The sequence below is a fragment of the Hyperolius riggenbachi genome, chromosome 8 (assembly GCF_040937935.1).
Source record: "Hyperolius riggenbachi isolate aHypRig1 chromosome 8, aHypRig1.pri, whole genome shotgun sequence".
NCBI lineage: Eukaryota > Metazoa > Chordata > Amphibia > Anura > Hyperoliidae > Hyperolius > Hyperolius riggenbachi.
The window spans coordinates 44,743,700-44,764,732 of NC_090653.1; the positions used below are offsets into that span (position 1 = coordinate 44,743,700).

General features: G+C 47.5%; 1 protein-coding gene across 1 annotated transcript in view; it reads right to left on the minus strand.

Annotated features, from left to right (window-relative positions):
- Nucleotides 1-21,033, minus strand: part of LOC137528779 (complement factor B-like) — a 150,909-nt gene that overhangs the window by 20,628 nt on the left and 109,248 nt on the right. The window contains exons 12-14 of the mRNA XM_068250351.1: nt 12,996-13,116; nt 6,303-6,450; nt 3,309-3,388 (exon numbers count right to left, since the gene is read on the minus strand). Of these exons, the coding sequence (XP_068106452.1) occupies nt 3,309-3,388; nt 6,303-6,450; nt 12,996-13,116 (349 nt within the window). The remainder of the gene's footprint in view (nt 1-3,308; nt 3,389-6,302; nt 6,451-12,995; nt 13,117-21,033) is intronic.

The following is a 21,033-nucleotide window of genomic DNA, read 5'->3' on the forward strand; positions in this document are numbered from 1 at the left end:
ATCAGTTCTTTATCACTGTGAACCGGACCTTAGACTTTTTTTACACAGAAAATCGCAATGCAATTTCAATTCAATTTTGATGGCATTTTGTTTTTGTGATTTTCACTGGATGCTAGGAACACAAAGAGAAAATGCTGAAAAAATGCATCGAAATCACGTCACAATCAAATTGCAGCAAAATCGTGTGTAGTGTAAAAGAGCTCGTAATGTGAAAGATTCTCATGATGAGATTTAGGCTGCTTTCACAGTGGGACGTAACAGGCGCACGTTAGAGCAGCCTGTAATGCAGCCCAACTCACAGTAATGAAAAATGGGCTGTTCACAGTGCCCACATTGCGTTACACAGTAACGCTTCACGTCAAGACAACGTACTGCATGTAGTACTTTATACGCGGCTAAGCCGCGTTAGACTGTTTGCACATGCTCAGTACGGGTGTTTTTCTTATTTTAGGGGCGGAGAGGAGGCGGGGAGAGGTCGCTACGTAGCCAGGCACATGGCTACTTGGCATTCACTGCACTTGCAGTGTTTACTCTTTGGAGTGGCCGCTGATTGGCTGGCGGGACCACGTGATGCGGAGAGCTCTGCTCACGTGGTCTCCGCAACGCCTCCGACAGAGCAGGCGCACCAAGAGCTGCTTGTAACGCGGCTCTTGGTAGCGTCCTGCTCCAACACCACCAGGCGTTGCGTTAGGGGCACGTTATGTGCCCTATAACGTCCCCTAAACGCAACGTCCTGGTGTGTAAGTAGCCTAAATAAGAATCCTGCTGCGATTGTGCTGAGTGGTAAAATCTGTACAGCATAAAATTGTGCCTTTGTTTCAATTCTGCTGTTTTAGGTAGTTACCAAACAATTAAGACAAGACACCAAGACACAGAACAATTATATTGTGCTTTTCTCCTGGTGGACTTAAAGAGAATCTGTACTGCCCTGCACCTACACCTACCCTGCTCTCTGTTTTATCCTACACTGCTTAGCCTGCTTGTTATCAGCCCTGATAAAATCCCCAACTGAGCATTCAGGTTGGCTTTGCTCAGGAATACAGGAAAATCACGACGATCACCAAGGTTGCCCAAACTTTCGCATCCCACTGTATGTATATATATATATATATATATATATATATATATATATATATATATATATATATATATATATATATATATATATTGTACTACAAGTTTTTATTACATAGTGAATTGTCTGCCTGATGTATGGGCAAGCACAAGACCTATGAATGTGTATCATGCTACCTCCAGGCTCCACACACTTCCAGCCAGGGGCGTAACTAGGACTTTGGATGCCGCACCTCCGCAACCCACCACCACACACTCAAAAAAACCCCCATAAATTAAAAAGGCCGGACAGGCGGATATTTAAAAAAGACATACTTACAGTATAGGTAGCCAGGTATAGGTGCCCGCAGTATGAGTAGCCAGGCATAACTGCCCTCAGAATAAGTTAGTCAGGTCTATAGGTGCCCCCAGTTTAGGTTAGCCAGGTTTTTAGGTACCCCCAGCATAGGTTAGTCAGGTGTATAGGTACCCCAAGCATAGGTTAGTCAAGTCTATAGGTGCCCACAGTATAGGTTAGCCAGATGAATAGGTGCCCCCAGTATAGGTTAGCCAGGTCTATACGTTCATCCAGTATAGGTTAGTCAGGTGTAAGGGCCCATTCACACTTGCTAAATGCAAAACGCTAGCGCTTTTGCTAGCATTTTGCTATGGCAATTTTTTTGCATTGAACGCGAAAAAAATCGGCATTCACACTTGCCGATTTTTTTAGCGATCGCATTTAGTGCTTCTTTGGAACTGAAACGCAATCGCCGGGAAAACGCCTGAAAATGGTGCAGGCCACACGTTTGCGTTTGGCGATTTGCGTTAATCGCCACGTGCCAAGTGCAAAGTGCCAAGTGCAAAGTGTCACGTGCAAAGTGCCACGTGCAAAGTGCCATGTGCAAAGTGACAGACAGCAGAGAAGAAGACACTAGTGCACACTAACTGTCACACTGGCACTGCTCAGCAGCACAGCAGTTTTGTAGTAAGCTAACACAGTAGTACTACTACTACTCTAACAACTACTAGCACTGACTGTAGTACTACAGTACTAACTACACAATAACACAGTAATCCTATTCCCTAACATAACCTAACCTAGCTGGCCAGCAGGCAGCAACTGGCCTGGTCTGTGCATGCACAGCACACACACAGACACATAGCAGCTGCAGCAGCCCTGCAGCACACACTCTGACTGTCACTGAATGAAATCAAGCTAGCTACCTAATTAACAATTTAACAATAGTGTAGTGATAGTGAAGGGGTTAATCACTGAACAGCTTTAGGTTTATCACTGCATACAGCACTTGCTAGGCCAGCAGCACTGGAGCATGTCTCTCAGTGAGCATTCACCAGCAGGGACGATATTTCTCTTCATGGCAGCCCTCCTTATTATACAGGGGGGCCTGGCCAGGGTTCCTTTCTGTGATTGGGTGCAAGGGCTTAGGCTGGGAGCCCTCAGATCGGCTTAATGAGGTCAGGTGGGGCTGGCCAGGGTTCCCTTTTGTGATTGGTTGCTAGGGCTTCTGCTGGGAGCCCCTGGGAGCCCTCTGATTGGCTCATTGACGTCAGGGACGTCATCTCCTTAGTTACAGTATCCGGATATCCAGGTATGCGACCAACTATCCGTGGTTTGCTATCCGGATTTGGGCCCAGGTATCCGGAATCCGAATCCGGTCGGATAGCTGAAAAAAGTTCAGATATCCGGGTTGCCCAGATATCCGGAATCTGGATGAGCAGCTCTGTTGATAAGGCGTTTTAACTGTGATAAGGCGTGTTATCTCTGACAAGGGGCTTGATTCACAAAGCGGTGCTAACTGTTAGCACACCTGTGAAAACCCCCTTAGCACGTCTAAACGAGTTTTTGCGCGTAAAACTTTACGCGCGCAAAACATTATACGCGTAAAACTTTACACAGAGCACAGGGCGCTCCGCGCGAAGTGCCCATTAAAGCCTATGGGACTTAGCGCGCATAAGACTTTGCGCGCGATCTGATTGAGAAATCCGGTGCTAACCTACTTAGCACCCTGGTTAGCACGTCTAAAGACTTTAGACGTGCTAAGTAGGTTAGCACCGCTTTGTGAATCAAGCCCCAGGCGTGCTATTTGTCTTAGTGAATCAAGCCCAGCATGTGTACGAGGCTGAACACAAGCACTTCTCTACGCTCCCTCAAAATATCCCACTACAGGTTCACTTTAATATTTTTCCATTTAATTCTGCAGTGCCTACATTTGCTTCTGTTTGTGTACACTCACCATGATCCTCACATGACTCTGCTTTGCCTCGAAGTTTTAATGCCCATGATGCTCCAGTGGTGCATGGCAGACAGATAGGTCTGGAGACAAAAGATAAAAAATAAACTGTTTGTAATCCTTGTTTATAAAGAAACATACAGATTGTAAAACTTACCTACCCTTCCTAATACTCAAAAGGCAGCTGAACTAAGAGGGATATGGAGACTGTCATATTTTTTTTTCTTATTAAACTATACCAGTTGCCTGGCATCCTGCTGATATTTCATGCATCAGCAGTGTCTGAATCACACATCTGAAACAAGCACGTCAAGTCAAACTTAGCCACTTTCGCCTTTTGGGCGTTGCTAATACGTCCAAAAGGCTGCTATTGAGATGCTGCTTGCTGCTGCATTTAATTTTTAAATATCTGTTTAATTCAAGAATTGCAATCAACTTTTCTGACTGATTGTAACATATCAAAAATCTGACCAATGTACCACACGCCTATGTTCAATTTCTCCTCAATTATGTTAAAAATGATTGGAAATGCTAAGAAAATTGCATGGGTGTACATATTAATAAATTGACACTACCACACACCATTCAATTTGCATAAAAATCGATCAGAAAAAATCCACCATTCCTGATCAACTTTTATCAAATAAAAATGGGAAATCTGATCGGATTTCTTGCTCGAATAAAAAAAAAACAAAAAGAAAAACTTTACATTTTTCGGGAAATACGATCTTTTCTATCGAACTGCCATAAAATCTGATCATATTATTGTATCGTGTGTTGCCACCTTTAGCCTAGGCTTGCTGTGAATGAGCTGCATCAGTGTTTCTGCTGCAGTGGCATATAAGCTGATACATACCGTCAGGGTTGCTGGCACGGTTTTTGTGGCCTCTAGGAGCACATAAATTTGTGGCTTTCTACCCACCAGTGAGAGAGAGATGTGTCCCCCCCCAAAAAAAATAAAAATAAATGAATGAATAAATAAAATAAGTAGCCCTCCAGTATAGGTATATTTCCAAAGGTGCATACCATATACTGGTGGGGGACCGGTACTGGTGGGGGACCAGTATCACAGCACCCAACTGTTCCTCTTTCAGGGGGACAGTCCCTCCACTCCCTCATTGGTTACCAAATCTCTCTGTCCCTCTTTCTTCCTCATTTGTCCCTCTTTCAGGACTGATACACAGATCTGTATTAACCACTTCCCTATCCTGGTCATTTTCCCAGTTCAGCTCAGCTCTGATTACTTTGGCAATAACTTTATCAATAATTATCACAACTAAATGATCTATATATTGTTTTTTTTCAAGACAAATTAGGCTGATAGGGTTTTAGTAATCACCTTATTTTCCATGCATTTTAAAAAAGGAAAATAAGGGAAAAGTGAAAAAGTACACAATTTATCCACTTTCATACATTATAGCTTAAATGAAACAGTTCTATTTTACATTACACCCATTTTATTTGTCTATCCCTCCTGTTTATTTAAACAGTTCACTTGTTTTGATAATGTATTCGATGTAACAATTAAGTAATGTATACAATCTGCTACTGTCTGCTCCTGGAATGTTTATTTTAAACTTAACTCTGCCATTGAATTGCCTAGGAGGAGGAGAGGGGTTTGCTCTAATTCCTTTTCAACTGTGTAGTGATGTTATCAGGTCAGAGATAAACAGTGTTATCTAAGATTTTGTAGAGAGGAGAGTGCAGAGACTTATTTTTACGTCATAGGGACAGGAAGTGGTTAATATATGTATTTTTCTGCTTAAAAATGTGTTTAACTGTCTCTACCCCCTATTTCAATTAATTAAATTGATATATTTCTTATTTTCAAATGTTAAAATGAAGAAAAATGAATGATGATAGAAAGGACATCATTTGAGGGTGAGAAAGAGGGAAACTTAAGTCACGCACTCTGTGCGGCCTTAAGCCACACCCTATACTTTGAAAGAGGGTGCCAGTGGGTGGGAGAGGGTGACAATGGGTGGGAGGAGGGTGGGGAGGAGGGTGCCTGTGGGTAGGAGGATGGTGTCAACAGTAGGTGGGGAGGAGAGTGCCAGTGGGTAGGAGGAGGGTGCCAATGGGTAGGAGGAGGGTGCCAGTGGGTGGGCAGGAGGGTTTCAGTGCATAGGAGAACGGTGCCACTCTGCATGGGGAGGAGGGTGCCAGTGGGTGGGGAGAAGGGTGCCACTCTGGGTGGGGAGGAGGGTGCCAATGAATAGGAGGAGGGTGCCACTCTGGGTGGGGAGGTGGATGCCAGTGGATAGGTGGAGGGTGCCACTCTGGGTGGGGAGGATGGTGCCACTCTGAGTAGGCAGGAGGGTGCCAGTGGGTGGGGAGGATGGTGCCACTCTGTGGAGAAGGGTGCCAGAGGGCAGAAACGAGGGAAATAAACGATCAAGACACCAGCCACTGATGTTTAATGCAGGGATGCGGGGAGGTGGGGCCAACATCACTCCTCCCTCCCTCATGGGCCCCCCTCTTAAGTTGCCTTGCAAGAACCTGTGCAGCGGTGCGGGTGTTTAGTTACCTTTAGTGTGTGTGCTGGTTGCTGGCTTCTTTCTATTTCCTGATTTCCCAAGAAGCAAAACAGGAAATAGAAAGAAGCCAGCCGCCGGAGCGAACTGACGGGTAACTAAACACCCGCACCGCTGCCCAAGTTCTCAACAAGGGAACTCAAGAGGGGGGGGGGGGGGGGTCCATGATTGAGAGGGAGGGAGGAGTGATGTTGGCTCCCCACCCTGCATTAAACATCGGTGACTGCCGGTGGCTGGTGCCTCAATTGTTCTTTCTCACGCACAGGCTCAAAAGGCACCTGAATGTAATGTATCTGGGACTCCATGGCAACAGGTTCGGGGGCTGTGCCCTTGATCAAACCCCCTAGCGATGCGCTTGGGAAGAGGAAAGGTTAGCAGTTGGGGCTCCCCACACCTCTGGGCCCCCCTGCAGTCACAGGGGCTGCTCCCCCCTAGTTACACCCCTGTTGATTAAATATGTTACCTGATTGTTTTATCGAATAACAGTTTTCTATCCAGCTCAATAATAGCAAAGTCATAATCAAAGGATCTTGGAACATGCTTGTCTTTCTTGCCATCGAGGTCGAAGGACGGGTGGCGATGGACATCCTTTACTTTCCGTGAAATGCCATCTATGGTCAGTTGAAAACAGTCACATTAACAAATAGAGAAATAGCTGTGGTTTCATTGCAAAACTCTTGTGGGGACATGGCCGGATTTCAGGCAAGGCCGCAAAGGCCATGGCCTAGGGCTCCAGGAAGCAAGGGGCGGACAGCCACTGGTACACTCACTCAGGCAGTTGCCAAACATGTAATCCGCAGTAGTCACAGACCGGGTCCGCAGAAGTAAAGAACATTACAGGATGGGCGGAGAACAGCACAGGACAAGGAGAGCACAGGAACCGGGCAGGTGGGCAGTAGGGTTGGTGACTGTGGGCCTTGGGCAGTAAAATGTACAAATCTGGCCCTGAGTGGGGCAAATGACAATGTTAGTAAACATGCAAGAGTGAGTTACTGTATGTATGCAGCACTGGAGTCCTGGGTTCAGCTCTCTCTCCTTCTGCCTACAAGGAGTTTGTTTTGTCTGATTGCCACTAGCACTGTACCCCTTGATGCACTGCCACTAGCACTGTACCTCTCGATGCGCCGCCACTAGCACTGTACCCCTCGATTCGCCGCCACTAGCACTGTTCCCCTCGATGTGCTGCCACTAGCACTGTACCCCTCGATGCACTGCCACTAGCACTGTACCCCTCTATGAGCTGCCACTAGCACTGTACCCATCAATGTGCTGCAACTAGGACTGTACCCCTCGATGCGCTGCCACTAGCACTGTACCCCTCGATGCGCCGCCACTAGCACTGTTCTCCTCGATGTGCTGCCACTTGCACTGTACCCCTTGATGCACTGCCAATAGCACTGTACCCCTCGATACCCTGCCACTAGCCCTGTACCCCTCGATGCCCTGCCACTAGCCCTGTACCCCTCAATGTGCTGCCACTAGCACTGTACCCCTCGATGCCCTGCCACTAGCACTGTACCCATCGATGCCCTGCCACTAGCACTGTACCCCTCGATGCCTTGCCACAAGCACTGTACCCATCGATGCCCTGCCACTAGCACTGTACCCCTCGATGCACTGCCACTAGCACTGTACCCCTCAATGTGCTGCCACTAGCACTGTACCCCTCGATGCACTGCCACTAGCACTGTCCCCCTCGATGCGCCGCCACTAGCACTGTACCCCTCAATGCCCTGCCACTAGCACTGTTCCCCTCGATGTGCTGCCACTAGCACTGTACCCCTCTATGAGCTGCCACTAGCACTGTACCCCTCGATGCCCTGCCACTAGCACTGTACCCCTCTATGAGCTGCCACTAGCACTGTACCCCTCGATGCCCTGCCACTAGCACTGTACCCATCGATGCACTGCCACTAGCACTGTACCCCTCGATGCGCTGCCACTAGCACTGTTCCCCTCGATGTGCTGCCACTAGCACTGTACCCCTTGATGCACTGCCACTAGCACTGTACCCCTTGATGCCCTGCCACTAGCACTGTACCCCTCGATGCCCTGCCACTAGCACCGTACCCCTCAATGCGCTGCCACTAGCACTGTACCCCTCGATGCGCTGCCACTAGCACTGTACCCCTCAATGCGCTGCCACTAGCACTGTACCCCTCGATGCGCTGCCACTAGCACTGTACCCCTCAATGCGCTGCCACTAGCACTGTACCCCTCAATGTGCTGCCACTAGCACTGTACCCATCGATGCCCTGCCACTAGCACTGTACCCCTTGATGCACCGCCACTAGCACTGTACCCCTCAATGTGCTGCAACTAGGACTGTACCCCTCGATGCCCTGCCACTAGCACTATACCCATCGATGCCCTGCCACTAGCACTGTACCCATCAATGTGCTGCAACTAGGACTGTACCCCTCAATGCCCTGCCACTAGCACTGTACCCATCAATGTGCTGCAACTAGGACTGTACCCCTCAATGCCCTGCCACTAGCACTGTACCCATCAATGTGCTGCAACTAGGACTGTACCCCTCAATGCCCTGCCACTAGCACTGTACCCATCAATGTGCTGCAACTAGGACTGTACCCCTCAATGCCCTGCCACTAGCACTGTACCCCTCGATGCGCTGCCACTAGCACTGTACCCCTCGATGCCCTGCCACAAGCACTGTACCCTGCAACTAGGACTGTACCCCTCAAAGTAGGAGAAGAAAAGTATAGGACAGGCACTCAGATGGCAGACTGGAACTGCAGCTAGATCCTGGTTTACACACCATGCTCACCACTGTACAATCCAATATCGTCAACCATAGAAGAAAAGCAGATCGGGCACTGGTTTCGTTGATCCAGAGTTACTTTAATCCAGCATGGTACAGGTTACACACAAGAGGCTTGATTCACAAAAGAGTGCTAACTGTTAGCACGGCCGATTTCGCGCAAATTTTCGCAGTGCGCGATCGCGAGTTTTTGAACAAAAACGCGAATTTCCCTGCGAAATCAATATCGTTTTCGCATGAAAATTCGCGTCTGCGCTCGAAAACGTTATCGTTTCGCGCAAAAATTCGCGATCGCGCGCAATGCGAAAATTCATGCGAAAACGGCCGTGCTAACAGTTAGCACTCTTTTGTGAATCAAGCCCTAGGAGTGATAGGGGTCGGCCTAACAGCCGTTTCGCAGGTCTCCCTGCTTCTTCAGAGGCCAAAAGGTGTATGGCAGTCTCGGCTCCTGACTTTCGGACATTAACCTTCCCCCCATCCTTCCGCAACCTGTATAAGCCAAAACCAATTCCCTGTTTGTACTTGGCGAAATAAATGATTCTGATTCTTTTGCACTGCAGTGCGATGTTCCACATTACAATACAGCCATAACGCCGCACTGTGAACATAGCCCAAGAGTCTGGAGAGCCCGGCTGGATTTCTGGAAAGGCCACAGAGTCCCAGGCATTGGGCGGCTGCAGCCCAAGAGGGCACCTGAACATGAAAGAGGGGTTGCTACATATGAAAAAGGAGCTTGAAAATGGAGCGCAACACATAAAAAAGGGAAACTGATTCTTAAAGCAATCAACGTATTTATAAAAAAAAAGCACTAGATCATAACTCCCCTACTCCGCGTTCCAGTTGCTGCCTTTGCCGTCCTGTCAGCTCCTCCGTACAGCCGCAGTGTCACTCGTAAGCCTTTACATCTTCACAGCAATGGCGCTGACCCGGAAGCACCGACACAAAGTACTTCTGGGTCAGCATCATTGCTGTGAAGATACCGGCGCTTACGAGTGACACTGCAGCTGAACGGAGGAGCTGACCGGATGGCAAAGGCAGCGATTGGAACGCGAAGTAGGGGAGTTATGATCTGGTGCTTTTTCTTTAACATAGGTCCAGGATAAAGCAGCAGCAGCAGGCTATGATCGCAGGTGCTGCTAGGGGCAACAGGGGAGGAAACTGCCACTTCTTCCTGCCCATTTTCAACATTCGGTACCAGTTGAAGATTTTGATTTTGAGTACTGCGGGGACCCCTGGGGGCGCTGGTACATGAGGATGGTGCTGTGCCTACATCACAGCACCGCAAACAAAATTATAGCATTCATGCCAACTACCCCTCTCGGTTCAGGGGTACTTTAAGGGAGCTGTGCATGAAAGAGAGGGACTGCAGTACATGGATGATACATATGGAAGAGGAGGCTGCACATGGAATGGGAGGGGGCTGCTGTACATGGATGATACACATGGAAGAGGGGGCTGTACATGGAATGGGAGGGGCTGCAGTACATGGATGATACATATGGAAGAGGGGGCTGCACATGGAATGGGAGGGGGCTGCTGTACATGGATGATACACATGGAAGAGGGGGCTGCACATGGAATGGGAGGGGACTGCAGTACATGGATGATACACATGGAAGAGGGGGCTGCACATGGAATGGGAGGGGGCTGCTGTACATGGATGATACACATGGAAGAGGGGGCTGCACATGGAATGGGAGGGAGCTGCTGTACATGGATGTTACACAAGGAAGAGGAGGATGTACATGGATGGGAGGGGGCTGCTGTACATGGATGATACACATGGAAGAGGGGGCTGCACATGGAATTGGAGGGGCACTGCTGTACATGGATGATACACATGGAAGAGGGAGCGGCACGTGGAATGGGAGAGGACCGCTGTACATGGGTATTACACATGGAAGAGGGGGCTGCACATGGAATGGGAGGGAGCTGCTGTACATGGATGATACACAAGGAAGAGGAGGATGTACATGGATGGGAGGGGACTGCAGTACATGGATGATACACATGGAAGAGGGGGCTGCACATGGAATTGGAGGGGCACTGCTGTACATGGATGATACACATGGAAGAGGGAGCGGCACGTGGAATGGGAGAGGACCGCTGTACATGGGTATTACACATGGAAGAGGGGGCTGCACATGGAATGGGAGGGAGCTGCTGTACATGGATGATACACATGGAAGAGGGGGCTGCACATGGAATGTGAGGGGACTGCAGTACATGGATGATACACATGGAAGAGGAGGCTGCACATGGAATGGGAGGGGGCTGCTGTACATGGATGATAAACATGGAAGAGGGGGATGCACATGGAATGGGAGGGGCTGCTGTACATGGATGATACACATGGAAGAGGGGCTGCACATGGAATGGGAGGGGGCTGCTGTACATGGATTAAACACATGGAAGAGGGGGATGCACATGGAATGGGAGGGGCTGCTGTACATGGATGATACACATGGAAGAGGGAGCTGCACATGGAATAGGAGGGGCTGCAGTACATGGATGATACACATGGAAGAGGGGGCTGCACATGGAATGGGAGGGGACTGCAGTACATGGATGATACACATGGAAGAGGGGGCTGCACATGGAATGGGAGGGGGCTGCTGTACATGGATGATACACATGGAAGAGGGGGTTGCACATGGAATGGGAGGGGCTGCAGTACATGGATGATACACATGGAAGAGGGGGCTGCACATGGAATGGGAGGGGCTGCAGTACATGGATGATACACATGGAAGAGGGGGCTGCACATGGAATGGGAGGGGGCTGCTGTACATGGATGATACACATGGAAGAGGGGCTGCACATGGAATGGGAGGGGCTGCAGTACATGGATGATACACATGGAAGAGGAGGCTGCACATGGAATGAGAGAGGGCTGCTGTGCATGGATGATACACATGGAAGAGGAGGATGCACATGGATGGGAGGGGGCTGCTGTACATGGATGATACACATGGAAGAGGGGGCTGCACATGGAATGGGAGGGGCTGCAGTACATGGATGATACACATGGAAGAGGGGGCTGCACATGGAATGGGAGGGGCTGCAGTACATGGATGATACACATGGAAGAGGAGGCTGCACATGGAATGGGAGGGGCTGCTGTACATGAATGTTACACATGGAAGAGGAGGATGCACATGAAATGGGAGGGGGCTGCTGTACATGGATGATACACATGGAAGAGGGGGCTGCACATGTAATGGGAGGGATGCTGCTGTACATGGATGATACACATGGAAGGGGGGCTGCACATGGAATGGGATGGGGCTGCTGCACATGATGAAAAGGAAGCCCCAACATACTTGGCCTAGGGGTATTGATGATCATAATAAGCTAATTATGATTACGCAAAATTTCACATATTTTTGCAAATTAGTTACAAATTGCTAACTTTATAAAGAATTTATTAAAAAATACATTTGACAAATATGCTTTCAGAAAAAAAAATAGGTTGTACACTGAGCCAGTCTGCTTGCTACCATTATAAAGTTCTACTAGCAACTTCCCATCTTGGCCTCTGCTACACGCCACGCTGGTCTGTTCAGTTGAGCGCGCATGCAGCTCCCGCACACCTAAGGGCCTTACAGACATGTTAGCGCTCAATCTCCGTAAACGCAGCGTTTGGTTTGTCAGCGTGAAGGGGCATAACCCTTACATTACCACTCTGGACATTTTAAAGCAGCCCTTTTCCTCAAAGGTGGGAATGTACTGTGATTTCTTCCTTTTCGGGATTAAAACCCAACTTTGCCTCAACTCCGTAATTTTCGGTTGGACTTTCGGCATGGACCCCACTCCGCAATGTCCTCCTCCAGCTGTTAGACCCTTTGAAACAAGTTTTCCATCACTTTTGTGGCCAGAAAGAGTCCCTGTATTTTTCTAAATTCACCTGCCCATTCAAGTCTACAGCTGTTGGCGCGAATCCGAAACTTTTCCCGGAAGTTCGGGTTTGACGTTCGCGAACGGAAATTTGATGTTCACGACATCTCTACTGATCAAACCTAGTATTAGTTTATAAGAAGAAGTCCGGTTAACATGCAAATTGAATGCTGTTTTTGACAGGCTCAATGCCAAGCTGCATAAAAGATGAACTAAATTAGCATGTATTATTCATTAATCCAGAGAGGTTTAATGTAGTAGGTTTGGGTAGTAAGGTAGTACATTTGGGGCACTCTTGTGATCTTCTTGGTAAGCTGAAGTGGAGAGAGGTCAGAGAAGGTGGTAGGTGGCCCCTCACACCCACCCACCCACTCATCCACCGAGCACCTGTCTAGGTTGCCTGGTGGCTGATCTTGCTGTGCACAAACCTTCTCTAGTGATGAGGCTGACCACTGCAATGTCTGTAGCATCACTTACCGCCAACTACCACGCTCATCTTTTCCACAGGGTCATCCAAGAGGATACAGTGGGCAGCGGTCAGGATGAAATTTCTGCTTATGATGGAGCCCTTACAGTTCACTGGATCTCTCCCTAGCCGCTGAAACAACAAAATTACAGGAAGAAGTTATAGCAAATTCACTAATTACCCTGTATCAGCAAAAAGAAAGAAAAAATGCCCCCTAGAAAGCACCACACTCACAAAAGTCAGCCTGTGCAGCACAACCCCTCCTTGTGACTACAGCTTGTCTTGCCCTCTGAACCAGTGGCTGCTTCACCTAGGAGTGTCCCTGGCCCCATTGCCTGCATCATAGACCTCAGATTAGTGGTTACTCCCTGCGCCACATGAAGGAAAGCGGTTCCCCTGGTAACAGCGCATATACAGGAAGTAAGTACTTCCTGTATATGCATCGCTACAGGGAGCTGCTCCCCTGTTCCTTCACGCGGCGCAATGGGTAGCCGCTGATCTGAGATCTATGACGGAGGCGAGGGGGCCAGGAACACTTATAGAGGCAGCATCCGCCGGCTCAGAAGGTAAGACGAGCGGCAGTCATGGGGCGGGATGCCGCTCTAGCATCAATGCCACCTGATGAACTAGTTTCACCTGGCGTCATGGGTGGCTCGCCCTTGGGTACCTGTATATTTTATACACAGGTATCTGTGTGAATGACTTTTCCAAAAGGAATGTCATACCTCCCATCTTTTTAAAATAAGAACGAGCACTTAAAGGACCTTTGTCGTGAAAATATTAAAATTTAAAAAACATATACAAATAAGAAGTGCATTTCTCCCAGAGTAAAATAAGCCATAAATTACTTTTCTCCTATGTTGCTGTCACTTACAGTAAGTAGTAGAAATCTGACATTACCGACAGATTTTGGACTAGCCCATCTTCTCATAGGGGGTTCTCAGGGTTTTCTTTATTTTCAGAATTATATAAGAGAGAACAGAGGCGCCAAAAGGATAAAAGGGGTTTTAAAGGAGCTTAAAAGCCAAAACTTGGTAATTAGAGGAGGCAGTGGTGGACTTACCCCCTCTGAGGCAGAGGCGCTGAGTGTCGTTTGTTTTGCTAGATGCTGTAACTCCTTTTTCTATTGCCTGAGGAAGCGGGCGCTGACCCGTGAAACGCGTTGCTTTGTTTTATCTGGAGTTCGTTAATAAATAGACTGAATGTACAGTCGTGTTGTGTCTGCTTGGAGGGGGTAAGTCCACCACTGCCTCCTCTAATTACCAAGTTTTGGCTTTTAAGCTCCTTTAAAACCCCTATTATCCTTTTGGCACCTCTGTTCTCTCTTATATAATATTGTATCCACCCTTGGTGGAGGGTTGCGACCCCTACTACTATCTACAGAGAGCGACTTCTTATTCCTGAGTGGGGTCAGGATAATCTCCCCACCTGCCTTTACAGTGGTTGCCTATTGGTGACCCATGTTTGTGAGTATAACAACTATTACTCTTTGTCATTATCCCCTTTGTCAATACATACTAAACTATTGGGGCTCTTGGTGTTCCTCTGTTTATCTCGTTTATTTTCAGAAGCACTTAGTGAATGGCAGTTGCTCCGTCCAACTGCCAAATAAGTGTACAGCGAGCAGGGAGGCTGGCCAACATCATTGTATAAATCTTTTTCAGGGAATGTCTTTATAAAGAATAAAGGCCATACTGAGAATCCCCTATGGAGAGATGGACTAATCCAAAACCTGTTAGGAATGACAGCTTTCTACTACTTACTGTAAGTGACAGCAACATAGGAGACAAGTAATTTATGGTTCATTTTACTCTGGGAGAAATGTACTTTTTATTTGTATGTGTTTTAAATTTTAAGATTTTCGCAACAGTTCCTCTTTAAGCCATGCTGTGCCACACCCCTAACCACACCCCTAACCACACCCCAGGCACACCCCTATACCATAAAAAAAAATTATAATTCAAACCATACTGCAATGGCGTAGCAATAGGGGATGCGGAGGTTGCGACCACTGGGGCCTTTGGAGCAGAGGGGCCCATTGCGGGCTCTTCTTTATCCATCTTATTAGCTTTTCATCGGTGCCATGCTGGTAATGAACACCTCTCTCTGTGCATTGCATAGTGGTAATCTTTAACTAACAGTTTCCTTACTCTGATTACATCTCTCTGACACTGAAACTCTCCTTGGTAGGTTTTTAGTCTTCATATCAATAGAGTGAAGGGGCCCCATGTGAAACTTGCACTGGGGCCCAAAGCTCCTCAGCTACGCCACTGCCACACTAGTCCTTTCTATCTTGGTTCATTTTCCATCATATTAGCATTCTAAAATAATTAAATCTATCAATTTACAGGATGGGGAAGAGGAACTGTCCCCCTGAAAGAGGGGCCGTTGGGAGCTATGGAATGTCTCTGGAACAGCTGCATTATATATGGAATATGATACATTGTATCCATCATTTTTAGCATCTCTTGAATTGTGGCTTTCTTGTAACTTATCAGCGAGTTCGGTTCTCTCATGAAGCAAGGTGAAACACTTGCATTAAGCGCAGAGATTACAGGGGCAGTTTGTACTGTGTGTTTACACTTACAGCATGCAGTCAGAGTAGGAGGAGAAGTGAGAGGACAGTGAGGTGAAGAGGTCATCATTGAGGAAAAGCAGCTTGTAGTGCTGTGTGAGGAGTCTGACAGTGAGTGAGGAGGGAGAAGGCAGGAGAGCAGTAGTGCTTCATTTGACTTGCACAGCAGAAGGGAGGAGGGGCACTGCTGTCCTGACTGAGAAGGAATGGATTGGCTGAGGGTGAGAAGTTTGTCACAGACTCACAGCCAGCCAGTGTGCTATTGTGTTGAGCTGCAGCATGTCATGTGAGAACATTAAATGAAGCAGAGTAAATTGTTGGGTGCTCTGCAATGATTGCAAATCGGGGAGGTGGGGGGGGGGGGCATCCTTACCAGTTTGCCTCAGGCAGCAAAAAGTCTAGAACCGTACCTGTTGATCAGTGGTTGTATATACACCATTATTATATGCGGTATGTACAGTGTTCCTGTCCCAATCTTTAAAGCACAGGTGTTAAACCAAAGACCCGTGGGCCAAATGCGGCCCTCCTTGCCATTTTGTGTGGCCCCTAAATGTGCATCATTGTAAGCAGCAAAAGAACAACAGTACACTGCCGACCCATCTAGAAGATGACAGCGTTGGCCTCAATTCACTAAGCTTAACTCCTGTCTTTAATAACTCTTCTGGGCTGTTTTACAGTTATCACAATTATATCACCATGGTGATAACTGTAAACAGCTCAGAAGAGTTATTAAAGACAGGAGTTAAGCTTAGTGAATTGAGGCCTATAGTTTAAACACAAGCACAGGACTCCTCCTAGGATTACAGCAGACCTGTAATATTTTCCTGCTCCAGCGCTGTGTCGTGTCTCTTCCATTCTTCCTGACAGCTGCACGCTCTATGCTTCCATACCTCCAGCTCCCAATCACATGAGATATATTCTGAGCCAGAGGTATGCAGCATGATTCAAGGAGACCGGAAGCAGCACCTGGAGTAGGTTAAAGTGGTCTGAAACTCCGGCATAACATTCAATAAAAAGGTGTTTTCTTACTTTTTTTTACTCATACAGTTATCATATTTGCTTTTGTGGTGGCACTCCTAAGACAAGGGGGAGCATGGGTCTGGAGATAGCAACTTTGCTATTGCTCTGTAATGCAAAGATGCCAGCGCTAAGTCAATTTTCAGAAATGAATGCAAAATAAATTAAGCTATAGAATATAAGTGGCCCTGAAGAAGCAGTGCAATAGCCCATACAACATTCATCAGTCCTGTGTGATTACGTTAGGGTTTTTATTTTGGTGATTCTTGTAGGGGCCAAGAATACCTTGGTGAGAAGTAGGGAGAGACAGAGAGCCCAATGGTGCAGTATCGTCAGGTAAAGGGAGGATAACATTTTATAGATATATACTCACAAAGGTGGGCTTCAGTTCCTGCAACCACCGTATAGGCCAGCGGGGAATTAACCGTCCCTGTTCAGTAATCCAGGTCCTGCTGGATACTGGACGGTCGCTCTCCTGTACTACGATAGACTTTCCAGAAAAACTGCAAAGCATTTACCTCCAAAGGAGGTCTGACTGGTAATGGGTAGGATGGAGGCGCCCAATGTGTGTTCTATTTTAGAGGTGCCTACACTCTATTCCCTATGCTACCAAGGCATTTTGTATTGACCTGAGGAAGCGGGCCATGACCCGTGAAATGCGTTGTCAGATTGCTTTTTTGAATATTTTTTTTTCCAGTTGAACTGGTGTCTATATATTCTGGAGAGGTAAGCAATTAACTCTCTTTTTATTATATACATTTTTTTAATTGTATCTTAAAATACTAAAATAGAACACATATTGGGAACCTCCATCCTGCCCACTACTGATTACATAACAAGTCTCCCTGCCACACTTTCATTAACATTAGTAGCATACAGTTTTGTTTTGGTGCGTAGGTTAACTTTACTTCCAAAGCTAGTCAGTCAAAAACAGTTTAATTAGGGATATCATTAAAAGGAACCCAAGGTGTGAGAAGCCTATGGAAGCTGCCATATTTATTTCCTTTTAAACAATACCAGTTGCCTGTCAGCCCTGCTGTGCTGATCTTTCTGGCCAGTAGGGTCTAAATCAAACACCTGAAACAAGCATGCGACTAATCTTATCAGATTTGTCATAGACATCTGATCGGCATGCTTGTTCAGGGTATATGGCTTAGAGGCAGAGGATCAGCAGGACAGCCAGGCAATGTGCATTATTTTATTTAAAAGGAAATACTGTATATTCTGGCATATAAGACTACTTTTTAACCCTTAAAAATATTCTGAAAAGTGCGGGTCATCTTATACGCCGGGTGTCATTGATACCGGGTGATACGCGATGCTGATACGCAATGTGCGTACGTGACATGCTGATGTTTATGTGATGCTGATACGTGACGCACATACGCGACATGGTGATGAATAATTACCGGGTGCTGGAGAGATTCAGGGGTTGCTGCATATGCTGGAGGGAGCTCATCGCTCATGCTGCAAGGTCTGGGACGGCCAGGGTATGGAAGAAAGAGATTGCGCTGTGCCCATAAAACACACCTCTTCCACCCGTCTGACCCGCCCTATCCTGTTACTCAGATCTCGCTGCTGAGGACTGTAGTAAAGCGGTGCAGGCATGGGCGTAACAATAGGGTATGCAGCCCATGCGCCTGCGGGAGGGCCCGGGCCCCCCCTGGGGCCCGCTCGTGGCCGTTTTGGGGGGCTGGAGGGGTCGCAGCATGAGGGGAAAGCTATGCTGCAGTTCGGCGGGGAGGGGGGACGGTCCCCCCCCCTCCCTCACCTCGGGTTTTCCCCTCTGCGCTCCCCTCCAGCTTCAATAGCTATATAAGTGCAGCGGAGCGGCGGGCAGCGGCAGGCAAACATACCTTCCGTGCGTTCCAGCGCGGACACTTCTTGCTCTAGTGACTGACGCGACTTCCTATATAAAACAGGAAGTAGCGTCAGTCACTAGAGCGAGAAGCGTCCGGATGCACGGAAGGTATGTTTGCCTGCCGCTGCCCGACGCTCCGCTGCACTTATATAGCTATTGAAGCTTGAGGGGAGCACACAGGGGAAAGCCCGAGGTGAGGGAGGGGGGGACCGTCCCCTCTCCCCGCCGAGTGTGGCCATAGCTTTCCCCTCATGCTGCGACCCCTCCAGCCCCCCAAAACGGCCACGAGCGGGCCCCAGGGGGGGCACTCAGAATTTCTCCCGGTGGCCCCGTAGCTCTTAGTTACGCCCCTGGGTGCAGGCATGCATGTGCGAGATCTGAGGGGCAGAAAAGGAGGTAAATAGGGTACAAGGTGGGCCAGACAGGTGAAAGAGGCGTGTTTTATGGGTACAGCACAATCTATTCTTCCATACGGCTCTGATAAACAGGTAGACAGCGAGTGCTGACCAATCCACGCAGGGAGAGGGAGAGTTGACCAATCCAACCAGTCAATCGCCGGTATATTGTTACTGTTATATACTGGGTACCATATACAGTACAGCACCGGTATCTGTTTATACATAGAACCACTATATAATGTTGTTTTAATTTTTATTTGGCGTGCGTTGGAAGAGGGGTAGTCTTATATGGCGAGTATATCTCAAACTCAATATTTTAACTGGAACAGTTGGAGGGTCGTCTTATATGCCGAGTCATCTTATACGCCAGAAAATACGGTAAACATGTCAGCCTCCATATCCCTCTTACCTTGGGTTCCCTTTCAAGGACACCGAAGCGAAAATAAACTAATTAAACAAATGATTGCATCTATTTTCCTTCTCCTAAAAAGGTATTTTTAAGATATGCCACAGTTTTATTTTATGTGTAAATCTACTTTTCAAGTTTTAACTGTTTTATTGTTTTTGCTCAATGACACATTCATTGAAGTATGCCAGAGCTAAAAGCTATGAACTATTGATCCTTTTTATCTCTTTCCTGCTCTCAGAAGCCATTTTCTGCTAGGGAAGCGTTTTATAGTTGTAATTTCCTATCAGTGAGGGTCACACTGTAGTCACTTCCTGTCTGAATCAGGAATGAGTCAGCCACTTACATACCTGATATTTAACTCTTTCAGGCAGAGAAAGAAAAAAAAGGAATACAGCATAGTTATTAGTGTGCGTGGCACTGTACATACCCATGTCTATCTCATCATGTCACACGTCACTTCGGGTATCCTTTAAGTCCTGATAATACATAACACTCATTTAAAGTGTACCTGAGCTGAAGCTTGGGTATAAAATTAGTTACTTACCTAAAGAGAGGAAAGCCTCAAGATCCTATTGAGGCTTCCCTCAGTATTCTGATGTCCCCCGTCGCTGAGCGTGGTAATCATATCAGTGCCGTAAAGCTTCTTCCTGCAGCGTGGCTGCGTGCGCATGTCCGCACATGCACAGTAAGCTCATGTACGAGCAGCTCCATGCTACTGCGCATGCATGGCCGCGCTCATAACGGAGGAGGAGCGCAGCCCTGATTTGGAGGTGGCGCGCTCAGCGACGGGGGACATTGGACACCCGTTGGAAGCCTGAATAGAATCCTGAGGCTTCACTCTCTTCGGCTTGGACTTAAATGGTGACCACTAATGAGCCAATCTTTTTCATCCAATTTTACCACATCTATGTAGTATAAGTGTCACGCCTCAGCAAGTGGTTGCCCAGGGCAGCCCATCAGCTCAGGACTTTGACTACAGAAATGTTTTCCCTTCCAGAACCTTTAGACGTTCCCGCGCCATCTAGTGGCTGGAATCTGCCATGCATCCCTGTGAGCACTTCCTGCATTATGTTTTATAAGCACTTCCTGGATTGAGGCTGGTTGCCTGAGCATCAGGGACCATATGCAGACCTCTCAAGTTTTTCAGATGAGAAAAACGGACACTTAAGCCACGCCCCTGCCACACCTCTGATCACGCCCCCATCACAACCCTAGTCACGCATACCATGAAGATATTTCATAAGAAAAATATGTTGTTTTATAATTCAAACCACACTGGTCCTTTCTATTCTGGTTCATTTTCCTTCATATTAACATTTTAAAATTAGTATTATATCAATTTAAAGGATGGGAATAGAGTTTAGAGTCAAACACATTTTTTTACTAGAGAAATACATATATATTTACATAGAAAGAGGGACAAAGTCCTGAAAGAGCGACAAATGTGGAGGAAAGAGGGACAGAGGGACAGGGCTCCCAAAGAGGGACTGTCCCTCCGAAAGAGGGACAGTTGGGAGCTATGCATGTGCAATTCACTTCTTCACCTGAGTTATCTCCTAGGTTTTATTTTTAAATTTGTCAATAAAATGCATGCAAAGCCACCAGCAAGCAAGAAAATACTCAAAATAATTTTGATAGTACGTTTGTACTCTCTGTACCTATCCCTAACCCCCCCTGGTGGTGCCTAACCCTAGGACCCCCCCGGTTGGTGCCTAACCCTAAGACCCCCCCGGTTGGTGCCTAACCCTAAGACCCCCCTGGTGGTGCCTAACCCTAAGACCCCCCTGGT